The sequence below is a fragment of the Elephas maximus genome, chromosome 25 (assembly GCF_024166365.1).
Source record: "Elephas maximus indicus isolate mEleMax1 chromosome 25, mEleMax1 primary haplotype, whole genome shotgun sequence".
Taxonomy (NCBI): domain Eukaryota; kingdom Metazoa; phylum Chordata; class Mammalia; order Proboscidea; family Elephantidae; genus Elephas; species Elephas maximus.
This window is the reverse complement of record NC_064843.1, coordinates 61117055-61140927: the sequence shown is the minus strand read 5'-3', so window position 1 is coordinate 61140927 and position 23873 is coordinate 61117055. Positions and strand designations below refer to the sequence as shown.

General features: G+C 42.9%; 2 protein-coding genes across 3 annotated transcripts in view; one reads left to right on the top strand and one right to left on the bottom strand.

Annotated features, from left to right (window-relative positions):
• CFAP61 (cilia and flagella associated protein 61) overlaps positions 1 to 9008 on the bottom strand; it is a 419682-nt gene extending 410674 nt beyond the window's left edge. For both annotated transcript variants that reach the window (XM_049868785.1, XM_049868786.1), the window contains exons 1-2: positions 8923 to 9008; positions 355 to 505 (exon numbers count right to left, since the gene is read on the bottom strand). In XM_049868785.1, the coding sequence (XP_049724742.1) occupies positions 355 to 497 (143 nt within the window). In that variant the 5' untranslated portion in view covers positions 498 to 505; positions 8923 to 9008. The remainder of the gene's footprint in view (positions 1 to 354; positions 506 to 8922) is intronic.
• Positions 9009 to 9053: 45 nt separating this feature from the next.
• CRNKL1 (crooked neck pre-mRNA splicing factor 1) overlaps positions 9054 to 23873 on the top strand; it is a 22359-nt gene continuing 7539 nt past the window's right edge. Inside the window, exons 1-12 of the mRNA XM_049868788.1 lie at positions 9054 to 9211; positions 10192 to 10344; positions 11372 to 11463; positions 12217 to 12375; positions 13053 to 13219; positions 14833 to 15011; positions 17886 to 18056; positions 19006 to 19197; positions 19888 to 19947; positions 20773 to 20853; positions 21812 to 22051; positions 23714 to 23815. Coding sequence (XP_049724745.1) covers positions 9161 to 9211; positions 10192 to 10344; positions 11372 to 11463; positions 12217 to 12375; positions 13053 to 13219; positions 14833 to 15011; positions 17886 to 18056; positions 19006 to 19197; positions 19888 to 19947; positions 20773 to 20853; positions 21812 to 22051; positions 23714 to 23815 — 1647 coding nt within the window. The 5' untranslated portion in view covers positions 9054 to 9160. The remainder of the gene's footprint in view (positions 9212 to 10191; positions 10345 to 11371; positions 11464 to 12216; positions 12376 to 13052; positions 13220 to 14832; positions 15012 to 17885; positions 18057 to 19005; positions 19198 to 19887; positions 19948 to 20772; positions 20854 to 21811; positions 22052 to 23713; positions 23816 to 23873) is intronic.

Genomic DNA, 23873 nt, shown 5'->3' with positions numbered 1-23873 from the left:
TGAGATGGTGTCTACAGAGCACAGAGGCAAACAAAATAAATCCTCAAATCTGGTAGCTAGAATCACTAGCTTGCCCCAAGGGACTCCACTAGTTAGCAATGCAATTGAGATTTGACAAAGCTTGCCTGAATCCTAACCCACGGGAAACCCTTTTGATTTGCCCGTTGTCACAGAATTTAGAGATCTGGCTGTCCCGAGAGCTCATCAGGACAGATTTTCTCGCTACCTGTGTTTTCACTGTGCATGAGCGCCCCGTGTCCTGGCTGGAAGCCCCACAAGGATGCAGGAGTCGGAGCTCTCCCGTGGGGGAGAAGCCTGACAAATATTCTGGAGCTTACTTAGCTGTGTACTTACAGAAGATAGATGATGTTAAGCCTCCCAAATAGCTTCTGGGTGAATTTTCTTGTGAGGTTCTTAATACAATAAACATCCTGCAATTCTGTTCTTCGGCAATGAACCACTTCTGTCTTCCCTCTTGGAGAAGTGAGTACCGACATTTTTTATCCTGCCCCAGAAAGAGAGAAAAGAGTCCATTAATAATCTGACACGGCAAGCCAGCCAGGTTACAGCATTCACAAAATTGGACCTTAACTCTTCCTATATGGTCAGAGTGAAGATGGCATTTGGGGTGCAGGGGCAGCACATCTTCCCCTGGGGACAGGTTGTGACGATGGTCACTGCAAACCAGCTGACGTGCTTCTCTGCAGGAGAATAAAATTCTGAGACCTGGCCTGTTCAGGAAAATCAGCTAACCAAAAGGTCGGGAGCTGGAATCCACCAGGCACTCCTTGGAAACCCTATGGAGCAGTTAGTTCTACTCTGTCCCATAGAGACACTGTGAGTCAGAATCCACTCGACGGCAACGGGTGTTTCTGGTTTTTGTATTTGTTTCCAGCAAAGCTGCTTTAAAATATTCTAACAAAAGGGCTGGAAAAAAATGAAAGGAATTATTTATTGATTCAGTGTCCTCATATTTAACCAGCCACAACTGCATGTGATCAAGAGTTACATTTTACAGTTGTTGCCTATATTTCAAACAGAGTTCCCTAAACCAGAGCCCTGAAGGACATCAGTCCTGAGAGACATTTTGTGACAAAAAAGTTCTGTAGCCACGTAAGTGCAGGAAATGCTACACGCAAGGCCTTCCTGGGAAGTCACAATCCTACTGAAGTCTTGCAGAAGTTCCATAAAAAATAAACCTGCTTTCTTTGTTTCACCCAGCCTTTCCCACACCCTTTCTAAGCAGAATCTGTATTGACAGAGACAATGGAGGGTCTAATGTTCCAAAAAGACACTTTGGGAAATGCTTCTGACAAGCCACAAAGCAACCACAACCTCCCGCTGTCCTCCTCTCTCCTCTTTCTTCCTTCCTTTTTTTACTTCCTCCCTCTCTCCTTCCCTCCCTTCTGAGAAACATTTTGTTATATACTAACCTATGAGCTCAAAAACAGGAAACTTAATTTTTAACCATGGTATTGGCTTTAGGAACAATACAGGACATTTCCAGCACCCAGAAGGCTGCCTCATACCCCCTCCCAGTCAACCTCCCTCCAAAGATAACTAGCTTTCTGACCTCCGTCACACAGATGATTTCTGTCTAATTTTGAACTTCACATAAATGCAATTATGGATTATGCATGATTTCTCAAAACACAACATTATGTATTTCATTACTTATCGTTGCCGTCATTTAGAAACATATCTTTGCATAATTTTCATTTTGCCAAAGTATCACAGAACTTTACACTGCAAGGGCCCGGAAGAACACCAGACCAAGCTCCTTTTATGTCAGATGAGGAATCCTAGGCCCACGAGGTAAACCGACTTGCCTCAGGACACACACATTTGGTCAGAAATAGAACCTTGTGCATCTCTTTTCAGCCCAGCCCCCTGCCCGTCTGCTCTGTTTAAATGACCCACCAGCTGGCTCTATGGATAAATGGCCCCCTGTTCTCACTATCCACTGGTGTTCAGACTAGTTGTAGGCCAACCACTCCTAACCATAAACCTTCAGAAGCTAAGGGTTTGACCTGCGAGGTGATGCTGAGGGGGTTCTCTGAAAGACAACAGGTGGCCTTCACCTTGGCAAATTCCCACCTTCCTCACCTCCGCAGGCTTAGGAAGGGACTGCATCAGCACTAGCAAAGCAAACCCAGTTCTTGAAGTTGGGCCCAACTCTTCAGGCTCACAGACACTGAGAAAGGAGTCCAAAATGCCAATTAATTAATGTGCAGAGGAAAGTTAACAGCTGAGCAGTCCAGCTGTGTCTGTAGGCCAGGCAGTGAAAAAATGGTCAAGTGGGCTAAGCACAGTCCGATGTTCTCTCTTCTGATAGAGTCGTGGTGGGAGAGAACCACCCCCCACCAAGGCATCCCGTGCCACTGTTCTAAAGCCTTGGAGTCTAGAGGCGACTGTGGGGATCAGCCAGTTGTTGCCGTGTGGAAATGGGGGCTCAGAATGGTAGCTTTTCACATTACTCAAAGGAAGAAAATATTGGTATTTATGTAAAATCTCCAAAACTTGAAATAAAACTCAAAATTTTTTAACATTCTGCAGACATAAATAAACACATCTTTAAGTGGAATGTAGCCTCCACACCCACTGTGGTCAAGGCACCATCACGTTCTCTCTTTGTAGACAAGCGAGATGGAAAGCCCAGCTTTCAGAAGGTGGATTTGAGGGAAGTGGCACGAGGTTGAAGAATCAGAGGACCAGGGTGGGAAACCCAGCTTCCACTGCTTAGTAGCTGCATGACCTCAGGCAAGTTATCTAAACTACTCCATGCCTCAGTTTCCTCATCTGTAAATTAGGGATGAGGGATCGATGATTCAGTGGTAGAATTCTCGCCTTTCACGCAGGAGACCCCGGTTCCATTCTCAGCCCAACACACCTCATGCATAGCCACAACCTGTCAGCAGAGGCTTGCACGTGGCTGTGATGTTCAAACAGCTGTCAGTGGAGCTTCCAGACTAACATGAACTAGGAAGAAAGGGCTGGCAATTTACTTCCAAAAATCAGCCAAAGCAAACCCTACAGACCACAACGTTCCAATCTGCAACGAATCATGGGGATGGCGCAGGACGGGGCAGCATTGTATGCCATTGTGCAGGAGGTCACCATGGGACGGCAACTCCACGGCAGCTAACAACAACAAATAATGGACATAACCCAATGAGTTGTTCTCAGTGAATTAGTATGTGCAAAACACTGGGGAGTATCTGACATACATGTATGTGCTCAGTACAGATCAGCCATCTTTATTAAAATTACTATTGCTGAGCACGCTTGTTCAGGATTCAAAATACTGCATATCGAGAAGCCACGCAGCTTCTGGAGCCTGAGTGCCCTCACCCACTGTGGAGAAACCAAGGCAAAGAAACTGAAGATGGGCAATGCTTGGATGGCACCTCCGCACTTTGCCAGGTGTCTCTATTCTCTCTGACCATAGGGCTAGCTGATCCGCTTTGTGGTAAACACACTCTCACAAACACAATGTCGGTGAGTACACTTAAAGTTGGGCTGCAGTAAAGTTTTGATGGCCCAATACATTTCCTCTCTGAGGTGGCTTTCCATAACCCAGCTGCAATATGAGTTGATCTTACATTCTAATGCTAATATCAATCCTGTTTACATTTTTCCCTCATTTTCCATTGTCGTGAAAACCTACACACCAAAACATCCACCAACACAACTTCCACACTTACAACTCAATAACGTTGATTACGTTTCTCACGTTATGCCACCATTATCACTTCCATTATCCCTTTTTTTTGTTGTTTTTAATTGTGCTTTAGGTGAAAGTTTACAGCTCAAGTTAATTTCTCATACAAAAATTTATACACATATTGTTCCGTGACACTAGTTGCAATCCCTATACAGTGACAGCACACTCCCCCTTCCCACCCGGGTTTCCTGTGCCCATCCAACCAGCTCCTTATCTGGTTCCTATTCTCAAGAGGAATGATTTCAGACTCTCTCCATTTAGCATTATGTTGGTTGTTGGCATTGTATAAATTGCCCTTTACTATGTCGAGGAATTTCCCTTCTATTCCTGTCTTGCTGAGGTTTTTTATATTAATGGGTGCTGGACTTTGTTGAATGCCTTTTCTGCATGAATTGATAAGATCATGTGGTTCTCAGACAAGGATGCCCTTTATCACCACTCTTATTCAACACTGTGCTGGAGGTCCTAGCCAGAACTATTAGGCTAGATAAAGAAATAAAGGCATCCAAATTGTCAAAAAAGAAGTAAAAGTATCTCTGTTTGCAGATGACATGATCTTATACACAGAAAAACCTAAAGAATCTACACAAGAAAACTACTGAAACTAATAGAAGAGTTTGTCAGAGTATCAGGATACAAGATAAACATACATGAATCAGTTGGATTCCTCTATACCAAAAAAGAGAGCAACTAAGAGGAAATCACCAAATCAATACCATTAGCAACGGCCCCTAAGAAGATAAAATACTCAGGAATAAATCTAACCAAGGATGTAAAAGACCTGTACAAAGAAAACTATAAGACACAACTGCAAGAAAGCAAAAGAGACGTAAATCTGTCCACATATGAGCAGCTGATATTTGACAAAGGCCCAAAGTCAGTTAAATGGGGAAAAGACAGTCTGTTTAACAAATGGTGCTGGCATAACTGGATATCCAGCTGGAAAAAAATTAAACAAGACCCATGTATCACACCACGCACAAAAACCAACTCAAAATGGATCAAGGACCTAAATATGAAATCTAAAATGATAAAGATCATGGAAGAAAAAACAGAGACAATGCCAGGAGCCCTAACACATGGCACAAACAGTATACAAAACATTACCAGAACTGTATGAAAACTAGAAGAGAAATTAGATAACTGGAAGCTCCTAAGAGTCAAACATTTATGCTCATCCAAAGACTTTACCAAAAGAGTAAAAATATTACCCACAGATTGGGAAAAAGTTTTTAGCTATAACATTTCTGATCAGCAGCTGATCTCTAAAATCTACATGTTACTACAAAAACTCAACTGCAAAAAGACAAATAACTCAATGAAAAAATGTGCAAAGGATATGAACAGGCACTTCACTAAAGAAGACATTCAGGTAGCCATCACACAAACAGATAAATGCACACTCATGTTCACTGCTGCACTGTTTACAATAGCAAAAAGATGGATGCAGCCAAGGTGTCCATCAATGGATAGATAAATTATGGTATATTCACACAATGGAATACTATGCATCGATAAAGAACAACAATGAATCTGTGAAACATTTCATAACATGGAGGAATTTGGAAGGCATTATGCTGAGGGATATTAGTCAATTCCAAAAGGACAAATATCGGATAAGACCACCATTACAAGAACTCAAAAAATAGTTTAAGCATAGATGAAAATATTGGTTGATGGTTACAAGAGGAGGGAGGGTAGGAGAGGGGTATTCATTAATTAGATAGTAGATAAGAACTACTTTAGGTGAAGGGAAAGACAACACACAATACAGGTGAGATCAGCACAACTGGACTAAACTAAAAGCAAAGAAATTTCCTGAATAAATTGAACGCTTCGAAGTCCAGCATAGGGTGGGGGTTTGGGGACCATGGCTCCAGGGGACATCTAAGTCAATTGGCACAATAAAATCTATTAAGAAAACATACTGCATTCCACTTTGGAGAGTGGCACCTGGGGTCTTAAATGCTAGCAACCAGCCATCTAACATGCATCAATTGGTCTCAACCCACCTGGAGCAAAGGAGAATGAAGAACACCACGGACACAAGGTAATTACCAGCCCAAGAGACAGAAAGGGCCACATAAACCAGAGACTACATCAGCCTGAGACCAGAACCAGATGGTGCCTGGGTACAATCGATGACTGCCCTGGCAAGGAACACAACAGAAAACCCCTGAGGAAGCAGGAGAGCAGTGGGATGCAGACTTCAAATTCTCGTAAAAAGACCAGACTTAATGGTTTGACTGAGACTAGAAGGACTCCGGAGGTCATGGTCCCCAGGCTTTCTCTAGCCTAAGACAGGAACCATTGCCAAAGCCAACTCTTCAGACAGGGATTGGACTGGACTATGGGATAGAAAATGATACTGGTGAAGAGCGAGCTTCTTGGATCAAGTAGACACATGAGACTATGAGGGCAGCTCCCATCTGGAGGGGAGATGGGAGGACAGAGGGGGTCAGAAGCTGACCAAATGGACACAAAAATAGAGAGTGGAGGGAAGGAGTGTGCCGTCTCATTAGTGGGAGAGCAACTAGGAGTATATAGCAAGGTGTATATAAAATTTTGTATAAGAGGCTGACTTGACTTGTAAACTTTCACTTAAAGCAAAATAAAATTAAAAAAAAAAGCTTGTGAGTGGCCATGTAAGATACAACTATTGGTCTCTACTCATCCAGAGCAAAAGAGAAAGAAGGAAACCAAAGACTCAAAGAAGAAATTAATCTACAGGACTAACAATCTACATGAACCATGGTCTCATCTACCCTGAGACCAGAAGAAATACATGGTGCCCAGTTACCACTACCAGTCATTCTTATCAGGGCCCAAATGGATGGATTCTTAGAGAACAGGAGAAAAATGTGGAACAGAGACCAAATTTTTAAAAAGTCCCAACTTACTGGACTGGTTGAGACTAGAGGATTCCCAAGACTGGCACCCTAAGAAACTCTTTAAGCCTTGAAATGAAACCATCCCCTGAGGGAAAACAGAGTGGCTCATAAAATAAAAGGAAACCCTGGTGGCATAGTGGTGCCTTTAAAAAGTCATCTATGAGACCAAATGGTCAACAATCACTCTAAACAAAGATGAAGAGGTTAGGGGGCAGGGAAACCAGATTACTGGAAACGAAATTAATAAGAATGTTGACACATTGTGAAAAATATAACTAATGAACTAATGTAACTAATATAGAAACCGTTAAATGAGAACCTAATTTGCTATGTAAACTCCCACTGAAAACGCAATAAAATATTATTTTAAAAAAATGAGGAAGAAATAAGACACCTGTGAAAATATTGACGACCTACGAAAATGTTAGAAGTTAAACAGGCACCACAAGAGAAATAGTTTCATTATGTTTTGCCCAATTAATGATTAACTGCTTAAAAAAATACTCTTGTTTTAAAAAATGAAGGTGATATAAAGACACTTTCATACAAAAAAACCTTGAGAGAGGTTACCATTCAAAGAACCCAGTTAAGAGAACTAGTAAAAGATGTATTCCAGAACGAATAAAATTAAAATCAGAAACGAGTGGAATACAAGATGCACTGCTGAGAGAAAAAAGGTAACATGCAGGTATAGCTAAATAAGCACTGATGGCAAAAAGAAAAGTAATAATAATGATAATTTTGCTTAAAAACCAGGTTGTACTAAACAAGCAGACAAAAAAAACATGTGAGAGGAAAGAATGGTGATTAGGAAGTAAAGCATTTTAAGGTGTTTGTATCTCTGAGAGGAGGCTAAAACCAAAAAAACAAACCCATTGCTATTGAGTAGATTCCAACTCATAGCCACCCTATAGTACATAGCAGAACTGCCCCATAGGGTTTCTAAGAAGGGGCTGGTGGATTCCAACTGCCAGCCTTTTGGTTAGCAGCTCAGCTCTAAACCACTGTGCCAGTGCCATTAGGGGTGATTAACTTTGTTAGATCAACTATGCATAGTTACAAATTGAAGGGAAGTCATTAAACATGTTTTTATTTTAATAGCTATTTCTTTATTTTGTTAGGTGACTTCTTTTATGATAAAAAAAATTATGATAAAAAAAATTATGATAGTGACATAAAATCTCTAACTTTTTAATGTGAGATAACTTAAAAATATTTAAGTAATATAAGTAAGTGGTACAAAGCTGTGGCAAATATTTTGATGTTTTTTAACTTAAAAATGTTTAAGTAATATAAGTAAGTGGTACAAAGCTGTGGCAAATATTTTGATGTTAGTTAATAATAACTGTAATTTAAGAAATCTGCATAAAACATTTTTTGAAAGCAGTATCTGCATAGGTAGGACATGCTTGAAATTACTACTTACATAAATATATAAATACATATTTTGGAAAACACCGAAAGAAACTTGCAACTGTCAAAATTCTCTTAACCGTTTGGCTTGCACAGAATTAATTTTTCTGTTGTTGAAGGCAGGTCAATAATTATACCAGATAGCATTATTAAGCACTTTACACAGGTTTTCTTTTTAATCCTGTGAAATAGGTATTGTTATACTTGTTTTACAGTCGAAGACCTTGAGGCTAAAATGATTTAAGAGGCACACTCGCAGAGAATTTAAACATTGGTTTATATGACCACGAGGCTGGATGGTTTGCTAGTCACTTTGCTAATTGATTTTCATTCCTTTTTTTTTTTTTTTTTAATATCTGGCTTTAAAATGTCTTCCATTATTTTAACTTCTAAGCATTAGAGTTAATTATTTGGGTTCCAAATCAAAACCAAACAGTTGCCGTCGAGTCGATTCCAACCCACAGCGACCCTACAGGACAGAGTAGAACTGCCCCATAGGGTTTCCCAGGAGCGGCTGCTGGATTCAAACTGGTGACCGTTTGATCAGCTGCCAAGCTCCTAACCACTGTGCCACCAAGGCTCTCATCTTGGGCACAACTGTCCAGAAACGAACAGGGAATGAACCTCAGGGACTACAACACCCAGAATGTAAAGCGGCGCTGGGCCGCCCAGGAACGCGGCACGTCGCCACTTGGCATGCTGGGAGTGGTAGTTTTCAGCCGGCCTCTCTTCCCCGTCCTTGAGACCTTCCAAATCGGAGCTAGCCGATGGCGCCTGGCAAAATCCACCGGCGCTGCCACTGTCATCTCAGTCCCGAAGTCCGACATGGGGATGCGCCTCGGACGCCCTAGGCCCAGTCTCCGCGTCCCTTCCTGTCAGGACGGCGCTACCCACCTCATCAGCAGCCCCAGGGCGCGCGCTCCTCCGCCAGCTCCGGGACGGACGCGCATCCCGTTACCACAGAAACGGCGCTTCCTGCGTCACGGCGCGTGCGAGAAGTCAAAGGTCAGCCAAGGTAGTTCCGCTTCCGGTTCCGGGGTTCTGCTTGTTGTCAAAAATCTTTGGTGGTGTCGGCCAGCCCTCCAGGCAACTTCGGGGATTCAGGGGTCTCCGGAGGCCCGCGGCTGCAGACATGGCGGCCTCCACCGCGGCCGGAAAGCAGCGGATCCCCAAAGTGGCTAAGGTGAGCCGCTGCTACCCAGAGGCCTTTGGGGGGCGGGCGGGAGGGGGGCTAGGAAAGGGGATTCCCCCCGGCCCAGCCTCCGCGCTGCCCTGGGCGAGGGAGTGTTGTCCTGGGTTAGGCCCATGTGGCATTCAATACTTTTTGTGCCTCAATTCCCTAAATTTTTGTCGGGCACCTCTTATGTAAAAAGAGCTGCGAAGAAAACAGTAATGAGCAGAGTCGGTATAAGAGAGCACCGTCCAATGGAAGTATAATGCGAGCCACTTACATAATTTTCAATACTCTTGTACCCACGTTAAAACATCAAAAATGAAATTAATGTTAATTGTTTAATCCAGTGTACCGAAATATTGTCATTTCGACACGTAATATTAAAAATTTTTGGTGGGGTAGTTTACTTTTTTTTTTTTTCCTTCATACTAAGTCTTCGAAATTTCCAGTCTCAATCTGGACTCCCCACAGGTGGCTTGTGACTAGCATGTTGGACAGCAGAGCTCTAAGACCTCACAAAGTTCACAGTCTAATGACGGGAACTTACTGAATATTGTCTTTGACTTGAAATAATATTAAAAATCAAACTGTTCTTTACCAAGGGCATTGAGATAAGTTGAAGAATCCCATAAGTGGAGGTTATAATAAGGAGCCCTGGTGGCACAGTGGTTAAGCACTTGGCTGCTAACCAGAAAGTCACAGTTCAAGGCTACCAACCACTCCATAGGAGAAAGATGTGGCAGTCTATTTCTGTAAAGATTACAGTCTTGGAAACCCTATGGGGGAGTTCTATTCTGTCCTATAGGGTCACTATGAATCAGAATGTAAGAGAAAAACAGGTTTTTTTTCTCTTCAGGCTCATAGAGAAACGGGAACATGTCATAATCAGGCTGTCTTGTAATAATGCTTATGAAGATCATAAGCTAAAAAGTGTTCATTTGTTTTGTAAACCTTGAGCACCTATATAGAAATGTCATTTGTCTTAAAAGGTGAAAAACAAAGCCCCGGCTGAGGTACAGATAACTGCTGAGCAGCTCCTAAGAGAAGCTAAAGAAAGAGAACTTGAGCTTCTTCCACCTCCACCTCAACAGAAGATCACAGATGAAGAAGAGTTAAACGATTACAAACTAAGGAAAAGGAAGGTCAGTCAATGTGTTACATTTCAGAGAGCCTATTAATATTGTTAGGAATTTATAGATCAGAATTTTAAAAGCTCCTCATTGATTAGAGAGTCTGTAAGATAAGAAGTTAGTGTTTCTAGCCATATGAATAATATAACTTCTGGTTACCAGATAATTGCATTTTGCTAAACTATCTAAATATGCCATGAGTTGTCTGTTTTAAAGCATAAAGGAATTAAATCCACCAGAAAGATAATTTTTGGTGCTACATTGAAGATGGAGCCCTGGTGGCATAGTGGTTAAGAGCTCAGCTGCTGAGCAAAAGGTCAACGCTCCAAATCCACCAGTCACCGCTTGGAAAATGGGGCAGTTCTCCTCTACCTGTAGGGTCGCTATGAATCGGAACCAAATTGACGGCACCTAACAACAACAACATTGAAGATAGGTGGAATTTTAACTGATGGAAACAACTGGCAGCCGTAAAAGGGAGTACTAGCAAGAAGGGCATACTAGTAAGGCTGCATCCTGGTCTTCTGTCTGTGCCACCTTCTGTGTTAATAGTTAAGACCTGGGAAAGGGCTAGGAAGACGCTTTGGGATATGATCTGACTTTCCCACCCTAAAATGTGGGATTGTTTTAAACCACTAAGCCTGTCATGTGTGCTTATTAGATATTTTCAATGAGTTATACATGAAGTTCTTAGACGTTACCAAGAAGACTTAAAGGTAATAGTCAAAAACATTTTCTTATTAGGAATACGTATAGGCTGAAGTATCAGTTAGTTGTCATAGGCAACAGGAGAAAATATCAATAATTACACTAATCTTTATATCTAAGATTTCACTTTCTTTGCATATAAGACTTCAAAGAAACACCTGTGATTCTTATCTTCTTTAGTGGGCTTTTTATTCTTCAAGGATTCCTGGATGTCATTTCTCTTAAATAAGAGTAGAATGAATGGCTTTTTTAATACAAGGATTAATAAACAAAGGATTATATCATTTTTAGCTGTCTTCCCTCTAGCTTGACGCTTTTTGCATTTCTCCAGACTTTTGAAGATAACATAAGGAAAAACAGAACCGTGATTAGTAACTGGATAAAGTATGCACAATGGGAAGAGAGTCTGAAGGAGATCCAGAGGTAAAATTAATGAGAGAGTGATTTTTTTATGTGTCATGGGCTAACAGATACAAAAAATTAGAAAAAATTAAAGCCCAGGTAAAGGTTGTGTCCCTCGTGGTTTTCCCGCGGGTTCTTTTCGTGGGCCTTGGGCAGTATGGACGGGTGGCCTACGGGAGATGGCAGCAGGAGCCTACACAGGTGGACGTCACCACCATCACAGCCTCTGTAACCAGAGAAGCTCAGTGTCAGCTGCTTTCTATACACTGAGAGTTTTTTAAAATTCCACTGAAATCCAGTAGCCAATAGGATAAAAATCTGAGTGCAATCTGTCATCATGACCTGGTCCTCCCTGTCATCTAGCCTCTCCCCGTTCTCTCAGCGTACCCTCTGATCCCACTGTACTTGCCATGCCCTGAACACTTCATGGCTCTTACCTGGGCGCTTGGCTGGCCTCCTGGTAAACAGACATTTTACTCACATTCTCAATTCTGAAGTTACCTACTACTTAGCCTTTCCCACCAGACATTTTCATTTGTTCGCTCTGCTTCCTTGGGCACAATTATCACATTATAATTACATGCCTGTCGGTCTTTTTATGAGACTTTGTAAGATTCCTGAGAACAAGCCTCATATCTTTTCACCTTTTTGTGTCCAGAACTTGGCCCATGGCAGACACCCATTAAAATAGCAGGTCATTACAGACAGTTTGGCATCGTCGCCATATGTGTTGTACAGGTTATTTTTCACGTCCTCCAAATCTTGCTTCCTCAGGGCTCGTTCCATATACGAGCGTGCTTTAGATGTGGACTATCGAAATATTACACTCTGGCTGAAATATGCAGAAATGGAAATGAAGAATCGCCAGGTCAACCATGCCCGAAATATCTGGGACCGGGCCATAACAACTCTACCGCGGGTCAACCAGTTTTGGTGAGTTTCTGAAGTGACACACAGCAGTTTTTTGTAGATCAGAAAAGTCCCATATTTCTGTGGGGCTTTGAGTTAATTGCTTTCATTTAATTTTTTTTTTTTTGACCCTTCAAAAATTGTTTTATTCATGTGTATGATTTAAATAATTTTTTTTTATTAACTTTTACTGAGCTTCAAGTGAATGTTTACAATTCAAGTCAGTCTGTCACATATAAGTTTATATACATCTTACTCTTTACTCCCACTTGCTCTCCCCCTAATGAGTCAGCCCTTCCAACTTTCATTTAATTTTATATCCTGCTTATTTCTTTAAACATATTAATAAGTACTTCTTAATGGCTCATAGTCTAATAAGCCATGATCAGTGCTTAATGGCTCATAGTCTAATAAGCCATGATCAGTGCTTAGTAACTGTGTAATCAGAACTAAAACTTTGATTGCAATCTTCTATGAACAAGAAACTTCTTGTCAAACTAGACAATTTTTAAGGAAAAAATCTTCACATCTGTTTTCAGATTTATATATTAATAAGAAACCATGTTTAACGTAACTTAGGGAGGGTAAAGATTTAAATTTTCCTCACATTTAACAAAGAAAGAACTAGAAATCACCAAAGAGCATTTTTTTCCTTAAGTTATTTTGACCACAGTAGTATTTTTTGAATAATTGTATTACAGGTACAAGTACACGTACATGGAGGAGATGTTGGGGAATGTGGCTGGTGCCCGGCAGGTGTTTGAGCGCTGGATGGAGTGGCAGCCCGAGGAGCAGGCTTGGCACTCCTACATCAACTTTGAGCTGAGGTACAAAGAGGTAGACCGGGCCCGCACCATCTATGAACGATATATCCTTTGGACAAGGCTGCTGCTCCCCACAGGGAGATGCTGTTATTAATGGTCAGGAAACGTAGTCTTTAATGCTGGACTGGAAGCCTAGGGTGCAAGATTTAGCTGTTGCATTTTCTGGGGACATGGGCTGTTCACACTGCGAGTCTGTGGTCCTTATTTGTGGTAAGTCTTTTCCAGTGAGGCTTTGGATTTGTCTGTGTGGAAAATGACATAGTAGGATTCTGGTTGCTACCGCGGGTTCTGTTTTTCTAAGGTTGTATTGGTCACTAGCACTGTTACTGGAGTGTAATCTAAAGCTTTGCTGCTTGCCACCTGTGTGGCCTGAGCGAGTCATTCACCCTCAAGTGCACTCATCTTTAAAGCAAGAATAAAGATACCTGCCATGGGCTAATTGTGGAGATTAAATGGTACACGTGAAAGCACTTTTAGGAACTGAGGCATTGTGCCATATTAAGATCTTAAATTATCTCTACTCACTTTAGTGTTAATAGTTTAACAAAAGCTTCTGTAATCCTTGCTGTGTGTCTGGCATTTAAGTACTTTACAAGCATTAAAGTTGTTCAGTCTTCTGGACAACCCTGTGCTGTGGGAACTATGGTTGAGGGAGCTGAAGCACACAGGATTGAGCAGCTTGCCCAGGTCTAACAGGTAGTGATCGATGGTGGTGGGATTTGCAGAGCAACTTCAGAGCCTGTGCTCTTGTTGTTAGCTACTGTCGAGTTGGTTCCAACACATAGCGACCCTGTGTACAACAGAAGGAAACATTACCTGGTCCTGCGCCATCCTCACAATTATTATGCTTGAGCCCATTGTTGTAGCCACTGTGTCAGTCCATCTCCTTGAGGGTCTTCCTCTTTTTCACTGACCCTCTACTTTACCAAGCATGATGTCCTTCTCCAGGGACTGGTACCTCCTGATAACATGTCCAAAGTATGTGAGATGAAGTCTCTTGCTATCCTTACTTCTAAGGAGCATTCTGGTTATACTTCTTCGAAGACAGATTTGTTCCTTCTTTTGGCAGTCCATGGTATATTCAATATTCTTCACCAGCACCACAATTCAAAAGTGTCAGTTCTTCTTCAGTCTTCCTTATTCATTGTCCAGCGTTCACATGCATATGAGGTGATTGAAAACACCATGGCTTGGGTCAGGCCCCCACAGTATGAAAAACTGACAGACACATGGGGAATATAATAGGTATCATTTATTGAGCATATTCTTTGGACATGAAACTGCTAAGAGGTTTACATTCATTTCCTCATTAAAACTGGCAATAATCCAGTGAGATTGGATGACATGAAAACACTGAGATTTAAACAGTTTAAATGACTCATCCAGCATCACATGGCTAGTGATTTTTCTTTGGCTGCAAGTTCCTGTTCGTACTCAGTCCTGATGTATTGGAGAAGCGCTGGAGGAAGATGGCGGCGGACGAGACAGTCCCTGCCCTCACAGAGGTCACAGCTGAGTAGTTCCTCGTCTTCATGTCTGTGATGTAACTTCTCTCCCATAGTTGCAGTGTGCATTGTTGAGGTTTTGTTGGTTGGTTGGTCTAGTTGGTTTTAAGCTACCTGCCCAGGATTCCAGTGTTTCCTTAATTCCTCTGCACTTGTCCTTGTACACCCTGATGTTAAGAACTGGATCAAGTATGCCCGCTTTGAAGAAAAGCATGGTTATTTCGCCCACGCACGGAAAGTGTACGAGAGAGCTGTCGAGTTCTTTGGAGATGAGCACATGGATGAACATCTTTATGTGGCCTTTGCCAAATTTGAGGAAAATCAGAAAGAAGTAAGTACCCTTACAGAACTCCGTTATGTTGCAGAACAGCTTAGGAAAGAGTACTTGTGAGCAGTGAGTTTATTTCCATTTTTTCTTACTTATCCTCAGAAAAAAATGCCTTTAAATACAGAACATATAGTTCCTCAGAGAAACCAGCATGAACTCCTGGCTGTGCCTCAGACTGGGAGCTGAGTGATTACAGATTCTGTGTAACTCTTAGTTTTATTGTGCTTCGTCCAGAAGTTAGGCCTTCAAATCTGACTGTGTATAAGCTGAGAGTTAGTTATTTGGCATCTTTATTAAAGGGCTTTACAGGTAATAAACCAGGGAAACGAAAAACCCCAAAGCCCTCAGAATAGAGCACAGAATTTGAAATGAAAGCAGAGATTGCCCCACAAATAAGTCAGTTCTTTTCTTTCATAGTATAGATGGAAAATGATCCCTTAAAGTTGCTCAGACAGTACAGAGTTAGAGAGGTAGGCTGAGGTCTGGATGCAGGGTTGTAAAAGAGTGGGAGAAGTAGAAGTAGTAGTATCAGAACCTGTAACTTCAGGGGGATAATGACCAGGATCAGCCCAAGGATGATTGCCGTGAGGTGGAGGTCAGACACACCTCCACCCTCCTGCCCTTTTTACCAGTTCTGACACCAGCCGTCCCTCCCACAGCACCCTTTGCAGTTCTGAGACCAGCCATCCCTCCCACAGCACCCTCTGCATCTCTGCAGTTCAGAAACCAGCCGTCCCTCCCAGGCACCCTCTGCAGTTCTGACATCAGCCATCTCTCCCACGGCACCCTCTGCATCTCTGCAGTTCTGACACCAGCCGTCCCTCCCACAGTACCCTCTGCGTCTCTGCAGTTCTGACACCAGCCATCCCTCCCACAGCACCCTCTGCATCTCTGCAGTTCAGACACCAGCCATCCCTCCTATGGCACCCTCTGCAGTTCTAACACCAGCCATCCCTCCCACGGCACCCTCTGCGTCTCTGCAGTTCTGACACCAGCCGTCCCTCCCACGGCACCCTCTGTAGGTCTGAAACTAGCCATCCCTCCCACGGCACCCTCTGCGTCTCTGCAGTTCTGACACCAGCCAGCCCTCCCACGGCATCCTCTGCGTCTCTGCAGTTCTGATACCAGCCGTCCCTCCCACAGCACCCTCTGTAGGTCTGAAACTAGCCATCCCTCCCACGGCACCCTCTGCGTCTCTGTAGTTCTCACACCAGCCATCCCTCCCACGGCACTCTCTGCGTCTCTGCAGTTCTGACACCAGCCTCCCTCCCACAGCACCCTCTGCGTCTCTGCAGTTAAGACACCAGCCGTCCCTCCCACAGCACCCTCTGCAGTTCTGACACCAGCCGTCCCTCCCACGGTACCCTCTGCGTCTCTGCAGTTCTGACACCAGCCATACCTCCCACAGCACCCTTTGCATCTCTGCAGTTCAGACACCAGCCGTCCCTCCCACGGCACCCGCTGCAGTTCTGACACCAGCCATCCCTCCCATGGCACCCGCTGCAGTTCTGACACCAGCCGTCCCTCCCACGGCACCCTCTGCGTCTCTGCAGTTCTGACACCAGCCGTCCCTCCCACGGTATCCTCTGCGTCTCTGCAGTTCTGACACCAGCCGTCCCTCCCACGGTACCCTCTGCGTCTCTGCTGGGCTTAATGATCCATTGCAGTGGCCTCCCAGAACTCAGACTATCTTCCAGTTGAATGGTTTGTTAAGGAAGTACAACCCAGGATCAGGATCAGGAAGCACGTAGGCGAAACCTCCCTACAGTGCAGGACAGATCTCTCAGCTCCACGAGTCACTGAGTCCCGTGCACAGCTGAATGAAATGCAGCCCAGTCCTGCACCATTCCCATGTTTGGGTGCAGATTGGACCATCGTGAACCATAGGACTTTCATTGACTGATTTTCAGGCCTCTCTTCCAAATACAACTTAGAGTTAGGATTTCATGTCATACAATAGATGAGTGGTAACTCTGGTGAATTAAGACAGTACACAATACTGGCGAAGCCAGCATAACTTGTATAAGACAAGGTCATGGAAGCTCCATAGACACATCCAAACTCCATGAGGGACCAAATTGCTAGGCTGAGGGCTGCGGGGACCATGGTCTCAGAGAACATCTAACTGAATTGGCATAACATGGTTTATAAAGAAAATGTTCTACATTCTTCTTTCATGAGTAGCGTCTGGGGTCTTAAAAGCCTGTAAGCGGCCATCTAAGATACTCCACTGGTCTCACCCCTTCGGGAGCAAGGAAGAATGAAAAAAAAAACATAAAAGGGAAAGATTAGTCCAAAGGACTAATGGACCACATCTACCACAGCCTCCACCAGACTGAGTCCAGTACAGCCTGACGGTTCCTGGCTACCACCCCCAACTGCTCTGACAGGGATCACAATACAGGATCCCAGACAGAGCTGGAGAAAAAAGTAGAAGAAAATTCTAACTCACAAAAAAAGACCAGACTTACTGGCCTGACAGAGATTGGAGGAACCCTACGAGTATGGCCCCCTGGACACCCTTTTAGCTCAGTAATGAAGTCACTCCTGAGGTTTACCCCTCAGCCAAAAATTAGGCCCATAAAACAAAATGAGACTAAGGGGCACACCAGCCCAGGGGCAAGGACTAGAAGGCAGGAGTGGACAGGAAAGCTCGTAATAAGGAACCCAGGGTCGAGAAGGGAAAGTGTTGACATCTCATGGGGTTGTTAACCAGCGTCATAAAACAATATGTGTATTGTTTAATTAGAAACTAGTTCTGTAAACCTTCATCTAAAGTATAATAAAAATATGTATTTCATGTTACACTTGCTCAGCAAGTTGTGACTAGAATTAGAATACTGTGTTTTAGAAGGTAACCGTCCTTTCTGTTTTCAGTTTGAAAGGGTACGAGTGATCTACAAGTACGCCTTGGACAGGATTTCAAAACAAGAGGCCCAGGAACTCTTTAAAAATTATACCATCTTTGAGAAGAAGTTTGGTGATAGGCGGGGTATTGAAGATATCATTGTGAGCAAACGGAGATTCCAGTATGAAGAAGAAGTGAAGGTGCGTGCTGGTGGAGAAGGCTAACTGCAGATAACTGAGGTGTGCTAAATAGTACTAAAAGTAATACTAGCTATAGTAAAATGGGTGGTGTTAGGACCGCAGTGATGACACAGCTGATAGGGCTGCAGTAAACCAGCAGCTGTTCACCAGGTGGGGTAGACGAGCTGATAGAATGGAAAGCAGACAGCATGTGGCTTTGCTCTGGCACCCACATTTTGAAAAGCAGGTTGTTGATTGCAGACAGTGTGCTGTAGAACTTGAGCAAAAGAAATTCCGGATCCATTTTAGCTAATTTTTGAAAGAAGATAGATCCAAAAAAACATGTTTTTCCACATCACTTTTTATCTTAACTGCTTGAAGGAAAGATGTGTTATAGATAGGCTTCCATTCTCAGCTTCTTATCTGTAATGTGCTGTTTTGATCCAAATTCTAAGATAGAAGCATTTTTCTTTACTGGTCTATGTGGTGTTAAATACTTCTGCTTAGTCAAATGAATTAAGAGATCTCCAAACTCAGAACTAACTCCAGGGTTAAATGAGGTGGTAGGTCAGCAAGATGTGTTCAAGAGAAATGACTGCTGATGAAGAGGTACGTTTCACAATTGCAACCATGGTATAATCCCACTGTAATTTTAAATGTGCACATAATTATATGTAGCCACATGTAGAAATATATTTATAAGAACAGACACCTAATTGTTTAGTAGTTATCTTGGGAGTGGCAGCTGCAGATGAAAGGGGGCATGCTGTGGGATACCTGGCTAGCTATGGTCCTTATTCCTTCCTGTTTATAAAATCTCATGAATTACATTTAAAAATTGAGATCATGTGAAATCCAAAAAAAGCTGCTGTAATGTAGAAAGTCAGTTGAGTGCCCCCTTGGGCTCACATGGCCTAGCAAGGGTAGCTCTTGTTTTCGTTTTCAAGTATTAAGCTGGTTTTCTTTCTAGGCCAATCCACACAATTACGATGCATGGTTTGATTATTTACGCTTGGTAGAAAGTGATGCAGAAGCCGAAACCGTGCGAGAAGTCTATGAAAGAGCCATTGCCAATGTGCCGCCAATTCAGGAGAAGAGGCACTGGAAGCGCTATATCTATCTCTGGGTCAACTATGCACTCTATGAAGAGCTGGAGGCAAAGGTGAAAAACGGAAACACGTACCAGCCGTGAATGGCTTCCTCAATCCTGTGCTTATAACTCTGCTGTTGTAGAGAGTAACTAAAACTTATAATCCTTGAAACAAAGGCAATTAGTGTTAAATGTCAGTGGACCTCTGTTCAGCCATACGGTTGTATATTCACTCTGTAATGTTTCAGAGTATGGTTGCTTGTTTGCTTTTTAGCCTCTTTGAGGCATAATGAGATGTCACTTGGTTGGAACCTGAAGGACACAGTGATCCAGCCCTTAGTGTAATTATGTATAGTTTCCTCATAAATGGGGATCATGGCTAGGTTGTACATTTTTGCTTCTGGTAAAGATCAAGTGGCATTTGCAGAGGTTGGCAGTGTGTAAATTAACAGAAAAAGATGAATTTCATGCTATTGACCTGAGAATGTAAAACACTCTTGTTTCTTTCTGCTGTCAGGCAAAAAAAAAAAAAGCCTTTCTAAAAGAAGCACTCAGAGTTTGATGGCTATTTTGTTGGTGATTCTTAGACCAAAGTTTGACGGCCGAAGGTAGTTCACATTTTTCATCATAAATGACAGGGCTTGAAAACAGCAACTTGTGAAAGTATGTTCAGTATTGGGGGTGTTCATTTTTATTAGTAAAATTAGTAACTTCTAAAATTAGTATCAGCAGAATTTGTGAAATTTTCTTCTTCTGTTACAGGATCCTGAGAGGACAAGACAAGTGTATCAAGCCTCTTTGAAACTAATTCCTCACAAAAAGGTATGTTTGTTCTAAAGTGTTTAGTTCCGAACAGTCAAAATCCTGCTTCTGTTACTCATAAAGTCATTCAGTGAAATATATTTATTATTGAATATTTCTTTGTGCTAGGCACCATGGAAAATACAAATAACCAGATATGCTCCGTTGTCGAATTGGTGTATGTCCTGCTGTGTTATGTTCTCAACAAAAAGAAATAAATTATTAAAAAAAAAAAAATTCTCTTTGCTGCCAAAAAGAGCTCACCGTCCAGTTGAGAGGACATGTGTAAAGTAACAAACGAGTAGGACAGATGACATGTGAAAGTCAGAGGAACAAGGGTAATTTAGTAAACTGAGCCAAAGGAGGAAGACCCACAGGCAGAGAGCACGTGGCATGTGGGGGACGAACGACCAGGTGTCTGTCAGCCAACAGGCGTGTGCCCACGCAGGAGTGAACACCTGCATTTTCTGTCTGTGTCTGAGAGGCTATCTCTGAGCATTTCCCAGCATGAGATACAAAGTATTTTTTCTTCTGTAAAAATACTGAGTTACCTTCTAGATGAGCAGTGGGACATTCAGCTCACTAACAGCCGAGAACAAAGCCTGTGGCCATGGGGGCTGCAGTGGCATCTTGCCGTGTCATGAAGTGCAGTAAAGCTTCTAGGTCATGGTGGCTTGTTTGTTTCTAACTTTGATGAAGTATAGTCATCTTTGCTTGTAAAAAAGCAAAATAAATCCTTCCTAGCTCTGAAGTTGTAGGGGAAACTGTCAGTGGCCTTTAGTTAATTTAAATTAACTAAAGCTAAATGTTTCTTAAGCTAAATGTTTTTGTGCTTTTGTTTTCTAGTTCACATTTGCCAAGATGTGGTTGCTCTATGCACAGTTTGAAATAAGACAGAAAAATTTACCATTTGCCCGAAGAGCTTTGGTGAGTAAAGGACCAGAAGCATCAGTCAGTTCTGTGGGGAAGAAAATGTCAGTGCTGACAGGCCATACAATTCCTGTCAAAAAAGCAGCAGAGATGTCATGCCTCTGTAGCCCATACATGTTAGAAAACACATAGCCTTTGAATAAAAATCAGATGGTCATACTTTAAATTGTCCTTACTGGGTGGGACAGATGAACATTCTACCTCACAGGAAACTTCTGTAGCCACCAGTTGCCAGACCTTTTTTAAAACTAGAATTAGTAGTTGTATTCTGTGCAAAATTACTGTTGTGTTAAATGCACCTCTTTTATTTTTTTATAATGTACTTCTCAACAGTTGTTCTAAAATTCTTTAATAAGATCAGGTTCTGTGCTTTACGCTGATAAGCTACTTGCACCCGGCTCTGGGCAGCAAAGAGCCCTGGTGGCGCAATGGTTAAATGCTTGGCTGCCACCTGGAAGACTGTCTGTTGGAACCTACCTGAGGCTCCTCGGGAGAAAAGACCTGGCAATCTGATCCAGTAAAGATTACAACCTAGGAGACCCTTCGGGCAGTTTTGCTCTGTCATGTGGGGTCGCTATGAGTCAGAATCGACTCAGTGGCACACAACAACAATGGGCAGCAAGGAGGCTTCGTTTTTAGTTACTTATAAGAGGTTTTATACATCTGACATCCATATTCCCTAAGATATCCTGAGTTATTTGAAGTATAATCCAAAAAGTTGTCCCAACCCTTGTGGAATGCTGCCCCTTGCTAAGCAGATAACAGTGAGCACAGGCTCTCTTGTCAGCTGAGTGTCAGGAACCAGCGTGAACAGTGTGGGGTATGACAAGGAAGGAACAGCCATGTATACAGGGACTTCCTCAGCAACAGCCCGCCACTAGGGCAGATGGACAATGTCTGGGCACAAGTTGAACCCACTAAGGTATCACAGTGGTTTGATCATTTTATTTTCCAGGGAACTTCCATAGGCAAATGTCCAAAGAACAAATTATTTAAAGGCTACATAGAATTGGAGTTACAGCTTCGAGAATTTGACAGATGCCGGAAGCTTTATGAAAAGTTCCTGGAGTTTGGACCTGAGAATTGTACCTCTTGGATTAAATTTGCAGAGTTAGAGGCGATCCTTGGGGACATCGAGCGAGCCCGGGCCATCTATGAGCTAGCCATCAGCCAGCCTCGCCTGGACATGCCAGAGGTGAGGGTCTCAAGCTGGATATAACTTCGCTCTAGAAGCTTCTCTCATATTATCTTGATGGCTGTCTAACTCTGTGTGCATTATCTAACTGTGTGCATTTTAGAATATAAAGACCAGCTAACTAACCTCCAAAAAAAAAATTTTTCTTTTTTTTTTTAACTAACCTCCAGTCTTTTCTACCCACAGGAGGACTTTCTGTTTTTAGGATAGAAAGGTGGGGGAGGGGTATCAGCCCTTCAGTCTGATAACCAACCCAAACAAAACCGAACCCCTTGCCATCAAGTTGATTTTGACTCATAGCGACCCTACAGGATAGAGAAGAAATGCCCCATAGGGTTTCCAAAGAACGGCTAGTGGATTCTAACTGCCGGCCTTTTAGTTCGCAGCTGAGCTCTTTCTTAATCACTGCTCCACCAGGGCTCCAGTCCAACACCTGCTGACAGTAAGTCCCCAGTGTGACACCCAGGGTGAATTGGGATACGTGTAATGGGTGATTGGCCCCCTTACTCCTGAGGGGGCGAGAAGGCCAGGCAGGGCAATAGCTAGCAGGCAACCCCATCTTAGAGATTAAGGGAGTTGGAGGGTGAGATTCTCCTGACACAGTCTGGCCTGGGCTGGGCCAACAAAAGGAGCTCCAGCTAAATCAGGATGTTTCTGGTGTTAGCGCGGCTGCTGGCTGAAGTCCTGGCCACAGCTTGGAGTCATCCCATCAGTATTTCAGCTTGAGCCACAAGGTGGTATCTAGGACCAATTTGAATCTCTCAGGAGCCAAGGAATCCAGCCCAGCCGTTTTGTTAATCTTGTGCTAATACGACCCTGCACCTAATGGTTTGGGTCCTCCTGAGCACATTAGGGCAGGATTCTTTGTATCACTGGTTCCGTCAGTTCCGTCAGTTCATCCACTAGACTGCCTGCTCCCAGGGGTCAGGGTCGTATTTTACTCATCCTTGTGCCCTGACAGACTGCACCTAGCAGCTGGGCAGCTGTTCAGTGAATGCATGTTGAGCTCCAGCAATAACAAGGGATTTACAGTGGAGGTGAGGGCAGTACATACTGGTTAATCCAGGCCTGTGTTCTCAGAGTTCCACTGCATCTGCCCGGATCATGAAAAAGTGGCTGGGAGACTCTTGGCAGGTTTTTTTAAGCTCTTCTTGATAAGTCAGCACTTGAAAGACTCTGCAAGAAAATCCCCAAAAAAATGAATCCAAGGCCTTTTTCCTTGTATTCTAGAGTTCTAGCCAAGATTGGTCCAGCCTGTAAATACTGGTACTATTTATTTTATCCACATGCTATTTGTTCTTTAGCTGTTTGGTAAACATTCTAGATTCCTGTCCTTTAAAAAATCATCTATAGAGACCACTAGGTTACTTTAAAACTGAGAAGATAAGGGGGCAGGGAAATTACATGAATGAAAACAGAACAACCAGAACATGCGTTATGAAGAATGTAACCGATGTCACTAAACAATTTGTGTACAAATTGTTGAATGGAAACCTAAAATGCTGTGTAAACCTTCACCGAAAACACAATAAAGCATTGTTAAAAAAAAAAACAAACCTAGATTCCTGGGTTCAGGTTAGATTGGTAGGCAAGATGTTTTTTGAATGGGGGCACCTTGCTTTCTAAATATCAGCGCTAACCTATTAACGGTATCTTTCTTAGGTGCTTTGGAAATCGTATATTGATTTTGAAATTGAGCAGGAAGAAACTGAAAGAACCCGAAATCTTTACCGACGATTGCTTCAGCGAACACAGCACGTCAAGGTATTCTGTGCTTTGTACGTTTTCTTTTGGTGTTGCTAGAATCAGAGGACTTCAGACA